This window comes from Labrus mixtus, chromosome 7 (assembly GCF_963584025.1).
Source record: "Labrus mixtus chromosome 7, fLabMix1.1, whole genome shotgun sequence".
NCBI lineage: Eukaryota > Metazoa > Chordata > Actinopteri > Labriformes > Labridae > Labrus > Labrus mixtus.
The window spans coordinates 22,347,853-22,364,602 of NC_083618.1; the positions used below are offsets into that span (position 1 = coordinate 22,347,853).

The window sequence follows — 16,750 nt, forward strand, 5'->3', positions numbered from 1 at the left end:
TTGCCCCTCATCCGACCCCCATCTGACAGGGATAGTCTCCCGCTATGAGGTGCATGTGTGAACAGCCAGATCAGGAGGATTTCAGGGGCGGTCCGCCTGAAATTCTCTAGAAATGTTCAGGAGTGCAGATGTGAAAACGGCTTCAGGTTCAAGTTTTGGAGATAATTTAGGCGAGCAAATGAAAGCCGAATAAATCTGTCTGCAAGAAGAAGTTTTAAGGAACAAGCAGCTGCGGAACGAGTCTTTGTTCAAACTAATTTCCATAAGTGGCTAAAAGGTTGACTTCACAGAGTGTCTGTACAATAAAACAAACTAAAACACCAGGTGTTGAAAAAACAAACAATATATTTAGTGTCAGAAAGTAAAAGAACATTTTGTGGAGTTATTTCTGGATTTCATAAGACATCTTGTTTTAATAACAAAATAATTATTGTACATCATCATATCTGGGCTAACATGTCACATCTCTTATGTACAAAACTCTTCATCCTGTCCCCGAGAGGAAGATGACAAAAGCCGTCCATAAAAGTTAAAAATGTTAAAATTAGTTTCTTTTTTTCTTTTTTACAAATATAAAACTAGCACGGTTGCCCAACAACCCGCTGTCACGGGTTTATACAACCAGCACGTCTTCTTTACATGATGTGCTTTACAAAAAAAAAAGGCAAAAGTCCAAAGCATTTATACAACACGTTACACATCAGATCAGGAACACAATCCATTCCTCTGAGAGCAGATAACAAGTGGTTCATGTGTTTGTCTCCATCACACTTTGACGTGATGTCACTCCAAGTACAGAAAACCAGAATCACATCCAAGACCCTTCAGACTGTCGATACTTTTCGGAACAACTCTGTTTGTTTTACTAGTGTTGTAAGACCAGACTAACCAAGACCACAAGACATACCGGGGACCAGACCGGGTTGAAACCAAGACCAAGGTAGGCCGAGACTGAGTCGAGACCTAAGACATTTAGGGATTGAGATTGAATCAAGACCAAGAGACCAAGGCAGGGCTCATTAATGATAAAAAAAAAACCTCTCAGTGGTGGTCTTGGTCTAAAATCCAGAGTCCGCCCAGTCTGAGACCGAGACAAGGCCGAGTAAAAAAGGTCTAGATTCTGAGACGAGACGGAGACTATCAAAAAGTGGTCTCGAGACGGCCTTGGTACTACAACTACTAGTTTTTACATTCTTACGTTTCCAGGAATGTTTATGAACCCAAAGGTTGGATGATTTTCTCTCAACATGAACATTTTGTGAGTTATTGCCCTTTAAGTTGAAAATTCAAATCAGCTGCCAGAAGACCTTTTTTATTATTTTGTACTTTCCTCTTCTCCATGTGCATGCTTCATTATTGTTTTTATTTTACAATGTTGAGATAACGATGTTAAAAAAATGTTGTACGGAGGAGCCCCTGAAGCCAGCCATACGCTGCTTTTTAAAACAGACCTCATGAGGTGAGCTGGAGGTAACTTTTGTCACCTAGCAACCACGATGAGAAGCGCTCTGAAACCTCGGAGGTTGTGGGTGCTGGATTCAGGATCTTAATGTCACAACTGGAACGTCTGACCTTTAAATTCCCCGACAGGAACGCACTTCCTTTTTTTACCCAATATTAAGTTTGGTATTGTAATGTAGTCACACCGAGCGCCAATATTAGTATTTTTATTTTGTATCTAATGTCGGGTTTTTACGACATACTAATGTAGAAATCAGCTCAAATGAATCTTTTTTTTGTGATTTGTGAAACTAAAACAGTTCTTTACTTCCTGACAGACATTAAGGCTTCATTATGGTGCGATCTATTTCGTCTCTGAAGTCGGAAATTCTGAGTTGTCGGTCTGACACGTAATCAAGTCGGGTGTGACGTCATTTCGAGATCCGAGGTTAAATGTGACGCACCCTAACCCTTAAAGTAAGACAAACTCTTTGGACAGAGACATCACACACGGTAACCTTCAAGATGCCACGCCCTACGTTCATTTGTTTACATTCAGAGAAAGAATAATACACACAGAAGTTGTTAAAAATATAAATTCCTATTGACTGTATGTCTTGACATAATAGAAGTAAAAACCGGCCTGACTGTCACTTTAACTTAACGCTGAACGGGGAGGAGGTACGGCAGAGTTTCAGGGCCACATTACAGACACAACCATGAAGAATTAAGTCATGTGGGAATAAAGTCATAATGAGGAAGTATGCTCCACGTTCCTCACTTTAGAGCAGTCGGCTGGCTCCTCTTCGCTTACTCTTTAAAACGACATAAAACACTAAACAAAGCGTCAAAGTACAACCTTTTTCCTATCAATAAATCTTCCCCCCCCCCCGATATAAAAATCCTCCTCTTAAGAACTGATACACAGCACATAATAAATTACAATCTGTCATATACGTTTTAAAATCTTAAACTTTCAAATCTGTAATGAACTCAATACGAAGACTTTAGAGCTGTTGACGCACCAGATTGAGTCAAAGTTCAAATCCTGAACATTAAAGGTTTACTATGCGGCTTCCTCCCACAGTCCAAAGACATCCTCGTTAGCTTAACTGGTGACTCTAAATTGCCCGTCGGTGTGAATGTGAGTGTAGCTGGTTGTCTGTCTCTGTATGTCAGCCCTGTGATTGACAGGCAAACAGTCCAGGGTGTAACCATGCCTCTCAGCCAATCACAGCAGGGACAGGCTCCAGCACCCGGTTACCTGTAGCGGGCTGTATGGAGTATAGATACTGGATGGATTTATTTTTGGGCTCTACTCAAGAGAGAGAGTGGGGAATGACATGCGGGAAAGGAGCCACAGGTCGGATATGAACCCGGGCCGCCCGCTTGGAGGTCAACGACCTCTGTACAGGGATTGTGCAAACTAACCACTAGGCCACAGACGCCCCAGTATATTTGATTTTTGCTGTATTCATATTAACAAAGTCGCATATTAACCCTTTAAACACAGAATTGTGAATGACAAGTCACACCACAGAGAGATAAAACATATAATGACCTTTACATGACAAGATTGATATACTTTAGAAGACTTTTATGATCATGTGACCTGGAAGCGATGAGATGTGATTGGCTCCTCTACAGACCTGCAGCAAAGAGTTGGAGTGACAGTTATAAAAACAGTCTGCATGAAGATATGCACGACGTGACAGCTCCCCAAAAGTGAAGCCAAAACCCTTAAGAGCTCCTCCTGCTTACTGGCTGCAGTGTGGGCCCATAAGCTCCGCCTCCTCCATGTTAGCAGATGGAGATAGGTCAAATAAATATTTCTTAAACATGGTATCTGTCTTTATAGTTAGTTCTTAACAAGCTGATTTATGTTCTAGTGTTCCTGGTTCTAAAAATGTTAGAATTAGATGCTATAAAAAAATGGGTTTAATGTCATGATTGACAGCTCTGTTGACAAATAAGGCTCCTGCAGCGCTGTGTGCAAAGTAGAGGAGAAACAGTGAGAGGAAGCAAAAACTGGCTCAGGGTGTTTTTGGCTTCACTTTTGTACAACAGGAAGATGCTGAGACGTCCATCTTTATATACAGTCATTGGCTGTGACAGGGCGGCTGGTGATTAATGCTTAATGTGTGTTGATTAACATTTGAGTCAGATTTTATTATAAAGCACTTCTTGGCTCTGCTCGGTTCAGTTTGTTTGCATAAAAGAAGTGTGTGTGTGTGTGTATGAAGGGCACTCCGGTCCAGTGAGCGATGAAGTGCACTTCTTTAAAAACATTTCTCAATTTAAAAAAGAAGAATGAAAACTCCAAAGTCAGCAGAACTGCAGCGTGTCATCTTCAAGTTAAAAAATAAAATAAAACTAAAAACGTCAAGGAGGTGAAAACACCAAGTGTCAGAGGTCTGCTGAGTTAACTTTCCCGCTGTTGGCTCCAGGATTGTGGCGGATCCTCTGTTAGTGAGCCGCACGCTTCAAGTGAAGAAGAGAGACGAGTCTGGAATTTCCTTAATGACGTCGCTGTGCTGAAGAACCTCCTCACAGCTTAGAAACGCTGGTTCAGCTCCTCGAAAACGTTCACAGGAGTTTATGTTGTGCAGCTCCGGCCGGCTCCAGCTGACCGTGTCAAAACCAAGTGATGGCTGAGACTTCAGGGCCGCCACTGTAGCCGTGTGTGGGGGGGGGAATAAAGTAAGTATGACAAGATGTATATTAAAAGGAATCAAAAATGTGCTGACCAGAAGAGGTCCTTAAAATAAACAAGATGTTCCTCCATCTGTGAGACGATCCACAGACCCCCCCAAACTTTAAAACAAGCTCGATGTGGGGTTAGAGAGTCAGGCCAAAGGGGGAGACGTTCAGGGGGTGGAGGGCTTGTGGAGGATCCCTTGCAGGTCCTCCGGTAACGACAGGATGACGGCCTCTATGTGAGCCCTCAGTTTGGCCACCGTCCCTGGACGCACAGGGAGCTGCTCCTTCTCCGCCTGAATCTGCAGAAAGAGAAGATACAAACTGATAAAGTAATACTTGAGTGCGAGCAGTACGAACGGTAGATTTCTCTGTAATCTTTGGAGTAATGATGCAGAGTTTTTGAACTTTGAGTTCACACTGACCAGTTTATCTTTCAGCTTCAGGACCAGATCAACCGTCTCCACCTCTGAGTGCTGCTGGATCCTCTGCTGCAGATCCTTCAGACAGAGAGACAGATTCAGAGAGGCAGACAGATTCAGAGAGACAGACAGGTACAGAGAGACAGATTCAGAGAGACAGACAGATTCAGAGAGACAGATTCAGAGAGACAGACAGGTACAGGCAGACAGATTCAGAGAGACAGACAGGTACAGAGAGACAGATTCAAAGAGACAGACAGGTACAGAGAGACAGATTCAAAGAGACAGACAGGTACAGAGAGACAGATTCAGAGAGACAGACAGGTACAGAGAGACAGATTCAGAGAGACAGACAGATTCAGAGAGACAGATTCAGAGAGACAGACAGGTACAGGCAGACAGATTCAGAGAGACAGACAGGTACAGAGAGACAGATTCAAAGAGACAGACAGGTACAGAGAGACAGATTCAAAGAGACAGACAGGTACAGAGAGACAGATTCAGAGAGACAGACAGGTACAGAGAGACAGATTCAGAGAGACAGACAGGTAGAGACAGACAGGTACAGAGAGACATACAGGTAGAGACAGACAGATTCAGAGACAGGTACAGAGAGACAGACAGGTAGAGACAGACAGGTAGAGACAGACAGATTCAGACAGACAGACAGGTAGAGACAGACAGGTACAGAGAGACAGACAGATTCAGACAGACAGACAGACAGGTAGAGACAGACAAGTACAGAGAGACAGACAGGTAGAGACAGACAGATTCAGAGACATGTACAGAGAGACAGACAGGTAGAGACAGACAGATTCAGAGAGACAGACAGGTAGAGACAGACAGGTACAGAGAGACAGACAGGTACAGGGAGACAGATTCAGAGAGACAGATTCAGAGAGACAGACAGGTAGAGACAGACAGGTACAGAGAGACAGACAGGTAGAGACAGACAGGTACAGAGAGACAGACAGGTAGAGACAGACAGATTCAGAGAGACAGACAGGTAGAGACAGACAGGTACAGAGAGACAGACAGGTAGAGACAGACAGATTCAGAGAGACAGACAGGTAGAGACAGACAGATTCAGAGAGACAGACAGGTAGAGACAGACAGATTCAGAGAGACAGACAGGTAGAGACAGACAGGTACAGAGAGACAGACAGGTAGAGACAGACAGATTCAGAGACAGACAGGTAGAGACAGACAGGTACAGAGAGACAGACAGGTAGAGACAGACAGATTCAGAGAATTCAGGTGTGTCTCTGCAGTTGATCAGAAACTTCAGAAGTATCAGTTGGTATTTCAGATCGAAGCAGTGACCTCTGATAGAACCCGATCTCCTCCTCCCTCCTCACCTCCTCGCACAGCGCCTCCAGGTGCAGAGCCTCCAGTTTCTGCGTCATCTCTCGCCTCCGGTTGCGGAACCAGCCGTCAAAGTTTGGGGACTTGAGGAAATTCCTTCAGATGCAGAAAGAGTCCTCGTGAACACAAAGTCATAATTTACCCGGTGACTTCTACACAACTCTCATAAGAATCAAGACTTCCTGCTGATGATGACAGCTGAGTGAAAAAGAGAGCGAGCAATGTCTGAACTGAACAAATATGTCCGTTGTGATTCTGTGAAACTACAAATACCATTGATATAAAGGCAAAAATTCTCATTATAGCGTCGTATAGCCGACTCTGCTGCTCCGTCCAGCACTTGCATGTTGTCCTTTTTTTACATCATGTCCTCATTCATCGTGTGTGTGTGTGTGTGTGTGTGTGTGTGTGTGTGTGTGTGTGTGTGTGTGTGTGTGTGTGTGTGTGTGTGTGTGTGTGTGTGTGTGTGTGTGTGTGTGTGTGTGTGTGTGTGTGTGTACCTGTAGAGTCCTATCCAGTCTCCCTTCAGTCTGGACGTGAGCTGAGGTCCGGCTTTCTCCAGCGTCTTCATGAAGTCCTGCTGGATGAACGGACGCAGCTGAGGAGGAGCCTTCCAGGGGCTGATGGACTTCTGGAGAGGCATCAGACTGGCCACATATCTCTCCTGTGACACACACACACACACACACACACACACTTTAACCCAGCAGCCCCACTCACTGAAAACATACAGACGTTGTTTCACTGCCTATTTCCACACAGTCTGTACGCTACAGTTTGGCTCCGTCGGACACCCTGACCAGCCGGGTCTGTTTCTGGAGCGTGAGCTGTACACACATCACAGGATAACTACGAGATCTCAAGAAGAAACGCGCAAACGACTTAATGTTGATAAAGTGATGAACAACACGATCATGAGTCTGTATATTGTGTTTTATTTTGAAATTGACCCGGATGCTCCGTCCACTTCCTCGTCTAACTTCCTGTCTGGGTTGTTCTATTCTGTGTAGCTTGACACATGCTTGGCGCTGCTGGCACGCTCTGGAGACGGACCACGGCGGTCACCGTGGTAACAGTAGCATTGACTAGAGTGGCAGCGAATGGCGGCGTAGTGAGTATTAAAATATAAACATTAACTAAAGTTGTTGTTTGTTTGTTTTTTTACCAGTGGAATGATGAAGCTCTGAGTCAGTTCCAAGAAGTAGCGTCGGAGAATTGCATTCTGGGCCGGCGAGGGCCTCTTCTGTTGAACTCCCTGAAGCACAAAAACAAAAAGCAGAATATAAAAAGTCAACAGAACGATCAAACATGAATCCATGATGAATAATCCCATTGAATCTCTTTAAAACAGCTTTATTAACCCTTTGGGGGCAGCTTGTAAATAAAATACACAAAAAACAACAACAACAACAACGTGATGATAACAATCAACAACACAAAACAGCTGTAAAATAAAAGAAGACGGATACTGACACCCAGCAGACTCTTTCAATACGGTGTGTTATAACACAATTAATCTCCTTTATTTGAATCGTTTATAGGATGAAAATGCACCATCGCTTTAAAAAAACTAAAGATCTCATCCAAACAGAAAAATGTTTGTGTGCAGATGTTCCCCTGCAGCTCTTGATAAAAAAACAACAACAATAAATTGATGAAATATTGGGATACTGAGACTTCTGTATTTGTAGCTTTGGTATCCAAACACGTGTCAATATAATGAATTTTTACTGGAATCATATCAAATCGAAGTTAAAAATTGTGTCACAGCAGGCGGATAAATAAATAAACCAAACTGTGTTAAAGGTCCAAACAGTAAGATGTGCAGTGTTGTTTTACAAGCTCAGGTCTCACCTTCTGAAGCTGCTTGATGATTTCTTCATCTTTGTTCAGATACGGCTTGTATGCAGTGTACACACCTGTCACACACACACACACACACACACACACACACCAAAAAAATAAACAATGAGATAAAATTGGTAAGCATCCAAACACACAAAGAAGACAAACAGTCAGAGCGGTGAAACAGAGCAGAGCGGCTGAGGACGGGAAGGAATGAGATTTTGTGAGTGAGCTAAAGGACACAAAATTATTTTTCTTTTCTTTTGCTGCCAGAGCAATACGCTCCTGTAGTATTCTTTCCTATGATGTTTATATTTAATTTTACATTTAAGTTTTTTGAAGGCTTTAGAAAGTTGGAGAAAAGATGGTCATTGGTGTCTCTGCCAGCCTCGTCAGCGTCGCTTTGTGTCCCAGGCACTTAAACTGGATTGGTTCAAAATGCAGAATGAAAAATAATCTCCCACCAATGTTTTTGTAAAGATGCATCATCACTGAAAAAAAAAAAATGAAAGGGAATCATAAATAATCAATGTAGAGGGTGAGGCATTTACCGGGTTTAGAGTCGAGAGTTTTGAGGTTCTTCAGTTTCTTGACTTTCATCTGCTTGGCCATTTCTCCTGAAGAAGAGACACATCCGAGGTGAGTCACATTTTCATCATCCGACATGTTTCAGAACGTTTGACCTACAGCTAGTGTTGTAGTCAAGACCTCACTAACCGGGACCAAGACATACCCGAGACCAGAGTGCGCCGAGACCGAGACAAGACCGTACTTATCAATGATAAATCATCATCCTGTGTGCAGGGGGCGTCTCACTCACTTAGACTGTAACACTGGGAAGGTTGCAGCCGGGGAATAAAAATCAATTTATGAATGAATTGAAGTTATTTGCTTTTTTTAGAAAACAGGCGTTTTCCTTCTAGTCACAGTAATGACTCGGGGGGGGGGGGGGGGGGGGGGAATTAAATGTTAGGACGTCGACAAACATCACATTTGACCAGACAGGAGAATTTCAGAACTTCAGGACCAGCAGCGGTTTGACTTTTACCTGCTTGCTTCATGTCCCCGATGCGGATGATGTGCGGCCAGTGCTGCAGAGTTTTAGCGAAGAAGGGATTGGTCACTCCCAAAATGACTGACGGCCTGAAGACAGAGATGAAACACAGATGAGTAAAACCATCATCACTTAATAATAAAAATCTAAGCAGATATAGAGAGATGAAGAACCAATGAGCAAGGAGCTTCACTTCAAACTCCTGAAACCTCTCAGGAGAAGGAGAGTAATAACGACTGCAGAGAGCGGGCGGATCTTTATATCAGGAAGTAGTGTGCATTTTTTATATTCATTTTATCTATGTTTTGTTACTTTTTTGTTCAGTTTTATCTCTGCTTTGTAAGGTGACCTTGAGTGTTTTGAAAGTGCCTATAAATAAAGTGAATTATTATAATTAAAAAAAGGAGTTCTATCTAAAATGCACTTTACTATTTGTTTATCCCACAATGATTGTCACAAAACTGAACGATGGAATCACACGCCCTGTATTTGTCTCACATGGTGCAGAACTAGTTGAATCATGGGACAAAACAAAAACATTCTGAGTCTGTACTCACGGGGCCTGCGTCCTCGTTGTGTACTCCTTAAACTCGCTGTCGTGGATGGTGAAGTACGGACGAAAGTCGCTGCAGTAACGCAGCGGAGAGATACAGCTGCAGAGAGAGAGACGAGTCAAAGACTGCGACGTAGGCATGTGTGAAGCCTCAGTGACTTCTGTGTGCGGCTTCATGAGCAGAAAGAAATGAGCTGCAGCTTCTTTTCACACGACTACAGCTGCCAAACAATTCGGCTTCAAAAATGTCGAAAATTTTCTTCAGCTTCAAAGAAAATGAAAACAGAAAATGTGCGTCGAGGCTTTTTGTCCCTCTGCTGAAATGCCTTCTAAAAACTCACCTGACCAACGCCAACACGGTATCCGAAGACTCCGCTGGCGACGGCGCCATGACGACGAGCGCCTCCCCGAGCAACACCAACTCCCACAGCATCTGGATGTGGAAGAAGACTGGGTAGAAACATCTGGGGAAAAAAAGAGAGAGAGAGTGGTTAGTGAGGCGTTTTTAGGAACATTTTCTTGCATCCTTTTAGTGTTCTTTATAGCTTATTAATTAATGAAGCTAATTTTATGTGAGACAGACGTAATTCTTTTCAGGTTAATTTACAAAAGAACAAAAACTCAGAGGACATCTTCCAATATTTTTCCCTTAAAAACATCTGGATTGTTGGGCTTTTAGTAAAGGTGGGAGAGAAAATGCTGCAGTACTCAAAGTGTCCAGCAGGTGGCAGCAGAGTGTGACAAAAGCCAGTAGATTGTGGAGAGCAAAAAAAACAAAAAAACAACCTGTACATCTCACCTGAAGAGGTCGACTTCATGGATGGTCGGGAGCACGATGGACACCTGACTGTCAGTCTGAGAAACAGAAACACAACGTTTGAAAACGAAGTCGTATAAACACGTTTATTTTCATACAGGTGTGGGATTATGTTTGTGATCACCTGTGTGGACTGCACCAGCTGGGAGGTTCCTGGTTTGTCGTAACTGGTCGGGATGCGAACCTGCAGCAACACACAGATCCAACAGTCACACATCGATTATCTCAGAATATTCACTCTGCGCTCGCAAATGTTCATGACAGTGAGAAGGTCACAGCTCAGGATGATTGTTTGAATGCATGGACAGAACAGGAGTCATGAGTTGCTCCGTCAAAGCTTCATATTTGAAGTGAAGGGGACACTAAACTATACTTGAGAGTGTCTGATCGGGGAGTGAAGGAGGACCTTGGTCTTGGTCTGAACATACTTCCCAGATTAGGGATTATGATGCACCATTAAAGAGGAAAATTACAAATAACATCTTTTTCCTTTTTGGAACACTTTTTCATTGTTTTGTTTGTCACTCTCTTACATGCATTAAAGCAGGACTCGACATTAAAAGTCTCATATCATTCTCCAACAATGATCAGCAACGTGTACAAGATCAGCAAAGATAAAAGGTACTAGGGCTGGTTAAAAAAAATCGATTCATCAATGCATTGCAATTATTATTTTCCCAGTTCAATATCGATTCAGGGAAATCTTGAGATCGATTTTTTTCCCGTTGTAATGACACCCCTCTCCACTGGGGGCGCTATGGGTGCTGTGAATTCAAGTCAGGCACAATTTTGCACTTTAGATCATACTGTACTTTCATGTTTTATTCTTTGTTTATTAAAGAATAATGCATCGATAAAATATATTTTTGAGTCAGAGTGTTTTAAACAAATATAAACACATAATTATTTAACAAATATAAAAAGGTACTGTGATGAGTTATCTCGGTATTTCTCTCACCTATGTTTAATATTGAATCGATATCGAAGCATATTGATCAATATCGAATCGAATCGAATTGTGAGGTTGTGGACAATACCCAGCCCTAAAAAGGTACAAATCAATACACACGGGCAACGACATCAACACAAAATGAAAGTTCCTCACAGGAGCTTTAAATGATCTTCTCTACTCGGTGCTGCAGCAACCGATCCCAAACGCTTTGTTTTTTTCTGTACACGCCACATGTTCCAAATGTGATTTGGTCCCTATCCGGCATGAGAATTTTCCTTCATGATCTATAAACCTCCATCTTATCGGATTCTTCTCAAACTTCTGCAAATCTTTATCTTTGTGAGGATGCAGCAGAATCATGACGCTTCTTAAAGTCTAGAAATGTACAGTCCTAAATTCACTGCACTTCAGTATGCAGGTATTTAATTGAAAACATTTTGCAACTAATACACAGACAACTTATGTTCTGAAATGTGAGGATCAGATCCCCTTCATTCAGATGTCCTGACTCCTCTGGAGCCACTATAACTTCTAATATCACACATCTGGCTAAAGAGAAAAACTGAACTTGAGGCAACAAAATCAAAAGTTCAAAAATCAACGAGCGGTTACCTCCCCTTCCTCTAAGATGAAATCGAGTGTAGATAAATCTAATACGTCTTCATGTCTGCTGGAACATGAGCAAACATTACTGATCTTTGTTACACCTGTGCGTCAGAGGAGACGACAATCTGATCTCCACCCACTGAGTGTGTTTGTACACGTGTGTGTGTGTGTGTGTGTGTGTGTGTGTTTACCTTGATGACCACACCCATTATAGGCAGCGTAAGGATTCGTCCAGGATGGGGCGACGGCCAGCGATCTATGTCATTACAAGCTGTCAATAAAAAAGACAAATATTAGCTGTATGAATCAGAGTTTGTTGGATCAGAGCAGGAAGTTAGTAAAGTTTATCTTCACTCCTCCGCTGGACTCTTTGCTACATTTCAGTCAAACTGCTCACCAAACGCCCCCGAACCCCCCCATCCTGTCTCAATGTTTGTTGTTAGTCGGTCTTATTAACCCTGGAATGCAGTTTTTTGTTCTATTTGCACTACGCAGCTCAGGGAAATAAGAGATGTTTTGTATTTATATAACAGACAGACAGACAGACAGAGAAACAGACAGACAGACAGACAGAGAAACAGACAGACAGACAGACAGACAGACAGACACACAGACAGACACACAGACAGAGAAACAGACAGACAGAGACACAGACAGACAGACAGACAGACAGACAGACACAGACAGACAGAGAAACAGACAAGCAGACAGACAGACAGACAGACAGACACAGACAGGCAGACAGACAGACAGAGAAACAGACAGGCAGACAGACAGACAGACAGACAGAGAAACAGACAGACAGACACAGACAGACACACAGACAGACAGAGAAACAGACAGACAGACAGACAGACAGACACACAGACAGACAGACACACAGACAGAGAAACAGACAGACAGAGACACAGACAGACAGACAGACAGACAGACAGACACAGACAGACAGAGAAACAGACAAGCAGACAGACAGACAAGCAGACAGACAGACAGACAGACAGGCAGACAGACAGACAGAGAAACAGACAGGCAGACAGACAGACAGACAGAGAAACAGACAGACAGACACAGACAGACACACAGACAGACAGAGAAACAGACAGACAGACAGACAGACACACAGACAGAGAAACAGACAGACAGACACAGACAGACACATGGGGCGATGGCCAGCGATTAGCTGTAATGTCATTACACAGACAGACAGACAGACAGATAGACAGAGAAAGAGACAGACAGACACACAGACAGACAGACACACACACAGACAGACACACAGACAGAGAAACAGACAGACAGACACACACACACACAGACAGACACACAGACAGAGAAACAGACAGACACACAGACAGAGAAACAGACAGACAGACACAGACAGACAGACACACACACAGACAGAGAAACAGACAGACAGACACACACACAGACAGAGAAACAGACAGACAGACACACAGACAGGCAGACAGAGAAAAAGACAGACAGACAGACACACAGACAGAGAAACAGACAGACACACAGACAGACAGACACACAGACAGACAGACACACAGACAGAGAAACAGACAGAGAAACAGACAGACAGACACACAGACAGGCAGACAGACAGACAGACAGACAGACAGGCAGATATAAAGGTGAACAGTGACTTGATGTCAGACTGACCTGCCTCCAAACACGGCTCCTGTTTCTCAAAATATTCTGGAGCCATGATCTTCAGCAGGGAGTGGAAGAATGTGACGTAGGGCAGCTTACTGATCAGGAGCAGAGACTACAGAGAGATTTAGACACAAAGATGGAAATAATATTTAAGATTGGCGACCATTATTTTTAATATGACACTGAACTTTGTCACCTGATCTTGCCTGTTCATCCATTTTGACACTTTTAGAAAATATTCTTCACGTTTGATTGTGATTGAACATAAAGCAGTTTGCTCTCAAATAAATCCACTGAGGTTTCCAACAACAGGTTTCCAGTCGTTACTGAAGAACCCGGAGCGGTGTTCTGCTTCTCAGTGCCTGCTCACTGAAAGCCAACAGATACAGCGAGAGTCCGCACCGCACGGCTCCGCTGCTCACTGCTTGTGTTTGATTTGAGTTTCCAACACACTGCACATCATTTACTTCCCAAACAGGATTTCACCTTTTTTTGTGTGCGTTGATGACTCTGACATATCGTAGGGGAAAAGTTGTAAAAAGGTGACGCTGCTAGCTCTGTTAGCATGGCTAGGTATCCCAGGATGCTTTGAGCAGCGAGTCGGACAGTTGCACTACACAACGTGTGGGTGCGCGTTTTGTTTGACAGATGTCAATCAAAATGTGAGCTGCTACACCCACACAGTCCTGAGAAATGACCAAAGCTGCAAAATAAGCTGTTTTTGACGAGGTTTCTTTAATAGTTACTAAGGTTTATTTTGACTTTATTTTGTTGATGCTTAATGAAACTTTGAATTACACATACAGATTTGTTATTTTTAAAGTCAGGTGTCCAGGGGCTTTAAGAAATACATTCACATTTGAGAAGCAGGAACCAGGTTTGTATTTTTTACTTGATAAATCACTTGAATGATTGATGACATGTGCAGGACTTGAACAGATGGATTTATGAGTCGTGTCTGATTGATGCGTTGATCGACACTGACCTTCTGGAAGTATCCTCTCTTCAGGGATTTGTCTCGCACCTGCCGGAAGTACACGTAACCGTAGTAATGACCCTGGTCTCTCTGCAAAACAAAAACACATGATTCAGATGTGTGCTGGGGCGGCTGTGGATCAGTGGTTGAGTCGGGCGTCTCTGAACCGTAAGGTCAGGGGTTCAGCCTCCAGCTCCTGCAGGAAAGTGTCCTTGGGCAAGACACTTAACCCCAAGTTGCTCCTGCTGCTTTGTCAGTGGTGTATGAATGTGTATGAATGGATCTTTACTCAGCAGCCTCTACCATCACTGTGAGAATGTGTAGGTGTGACCTGCAGTGAAAAATAGCTTTGAGTCTTCAGAAGACTAGATAAGAAATAAACAAGCTCAAGTCCATTTACCATTTACTCTGTGTGTGTGTGTGTGTGTGTGTGTGTGTGTGTGTGTGTGTGTGTGTGTGTGTGTGTGTGTGTGTGTGTGTTCGTTCACCTTCAGACAGGGCGGAGCATCACGGTCTGTGTTTTCCAGGAAGCAGCCGAGCGACAACTTCCGGTTTGAGCCCTGTCGGAAGCGGAAGCAGAACTGGGTGTCGCCAAGACAACCTGGAAACACAACAGAGTGACGGTGGGGTCATCAGGGGAACACTGGGCAGCCGGCCTGAATCCGAGCTGCTCTGGCTCTAAGCAGGATTTATACTTTGCTTTGGTTTCTGTGTCATTTCTGTGATTTCATTTTGCACCTCTCCGTTTCTCTCTAGCTTCCAGGTTTCCTTCAGATTCTTGGACAAACAGGAAGAGGAAGCGGGGGGAAAAAAAGGGGGAAATAGGAAGTGCCTGATGACTGGACCTTAACCTTTACATGACCTCCAAATGTCCTCCTCGGAACAAACACACCAGGAGAGCGAGAGTGTGAGAGAGTGAGGTAATGATAGACACTTCAGCTCACACTGAGATCTAAAGGCGCTCCACTTCGGAGGAGACACATAGATTTACACACACACACACACACACACACACACACACACTTCACAGAGCTCAGCCTGGACTCGTGACATCACACATCGTGTTGCCTTCAGACCACCCAGGGTGAAACAGGTCGTCAGCGGAAAGCTCCAAAGTCTGGTCATTTTGTTTCTGTGTTTGTGTTTACATGAAAAGTGAGAGAGACGACTTCTGGACCTGCGACCATGCCGAGACTTTTTGTGAAACTGAAGAACTTCATTTTGACTTTAAGTAACGTAAAGAAGAAACCTGAAAAATAATTAACTACATCATGATGACAGAGAGAAACTGGGAAACTAAAGATCTCTCGTTAAGATGTGAGACTGAATTATGGGAAAAAGAGAGCGAGAGATGCAGACCTGCTCTCCCTCTCTATCTATCTCTCTGTTTCTCTCCCTCTCAGCTCTGTACGTATTGTGTCCTAATCCTGTCATCATCCTGAGGCCAGCAGGTACGTCAGCTCGACCGCAAGCTGACTCACAATCAACAAAACACACACCTGCAGACAAACACACACTTCCACACAGGTGTTGTGAGGTGTGTGTGTGTAAACCAATCCTTACTCTACTTTTCTCTCCGGTGTAGAATTACACATTAGTTAGAGTGTCTACAAACGCTTGTGTTCGTCCTTTTTCTAGGCTTTTTCTTACGTTCTCAAGTCCACACTTCTTGCAGCTGCAGGGTCAAAGCATTTTAAGTATATCAAAGATTAAAAGGCAGCTTTTGAAACCAGAGCCTAAAGGTTATGTTTCAGAAACGAGACGCAGTAGTAGAATTCCTGGTTGATAACAATACAAATGACTAATTACATGCCAAAAGCCAATCTTTTTTTCTTTAGATTTTAGTTGTTATTTATCACCCTCTTTGAGCTGCACAATCCCTACAGGCTGAGTTAGTGCAGGGGCCTCACTTAACACCGTTTAATAACCATATCAGACGTCACCATGAAAGCCAAACTCTGCAGTGAACTGGGCTTTTCAGAGTTCAGACAATAAAAGGCTGAAACAGAAACTCACCTGAGTTGGAGTCGGGAAAAGAAAGGTAGCAGATGCTTGTTTTCTGAGGGGGAAAAAAGAGGATTTGATTTATTTAGTTGTCATTCAAATGTCAGAAAGCAAACTTTAAATGATCAAATGATAATCAATGCAATGAACCAACGTGAACAACTGCTTTTTTTTACGATCTTCTTTGAGTTAACGTCATAAATCTTAAAAAATGTGACATGAGTCTGACTCACCTCTTTCTCTGACAGTTTGGAGTGATGAGGATAAATCACCTGGAAAATAAATTAACAATTAAGACCAGTGCAAATCTAAAAAAAAAAAAAAATGAATGAAGCTTCTTGTAAACAAACATTGAGTGTT

At 43.2% G+C, this 16,750-nt stretch overlaps 1 protein-coding gene across 1 annotated transcript in view; it reads right to left on the reverse strand.

The window, feature by feature from the left end:
• Positions 1 to 327: 327 nt before the first annotated feature.
• dennd6aa (DENN/MADD domain containing 6Aa) overlaps positions 328 to 16,750 on the reverse strand; it is an 18,421-nt gene continuing 1,998 nt past the window's right edge. Inside the window, exons 2-19 of the mRNA XM_061041311.1 lie at positions 16,624 to 16,662; positions 16,403 to 16,445; positions 14,875 to 14,987; positions 14,396 to 14,476; positions 13,417 to 13,522; positions 11,943 to 12,022; positions 10,318 to 10,377; positions 10,176 to 10,231; positions 9,718 to 9,840; positions 9,381 to 9,476; positions 8,818 to 8,912; positions 8,321 to 8,386; positions 7,779 to 7,843; positions 7,090 to 7,179; positions 6,425 to 6,588; positions 5,918 to 6,020; positions 4,563 to 4,637; positions 328 to 4,439 (exon numbers count right to left, since the gene is read on the reverse strand). Coding sequence (XP_060897294.1) covers positions 4,308 to 4,439; positions 4,563 to 4,637; positions 5,918 to 6,020; positions 6,425 to 6,588; positions 7,090 to 7,179; positions 7,779 to 7,843; positions 8,321 to 8,386; positions 8,818 to 8,912; positions 9,381 to 9,476; positions 9,718 to 9,840; positions 10,176 to 10,231; positions 10,318 to 10,377; positions 11,943 to 12,022; positions 13,417 to 13,522; positions 14,396 to 14,476; positions 14,875 to 14,987; positions 16,403 to 16,445; positions 16,624 to 16,662 — 1,587 coding nt within the window. The 3' untranslated portion in view covers positions 328 to 4,307. The remainder of the gene's footprint in view (positions 4,440 to 4,562; positions 4,638 to 5,917; positions 6,021 to 6,424; positions 6,589 to 7,089; positions 7,180 to 7,778; positions 7,844 to 8,320; positions 8,387 to 8,817; positions 8,913 to 9,380; positions 9,477 to 9,717; positions 9,841 to 10,175; positions 10,232 to 10,317; positions 10,378 to 11,942; positions 12,023 to 13,416; positions 13,523 to 14,395; positions 14,477 to 14,874; positions 14,988 to 16,402; positions 16,446 to 16,623; positions 16,663 to 16,750) is intronic.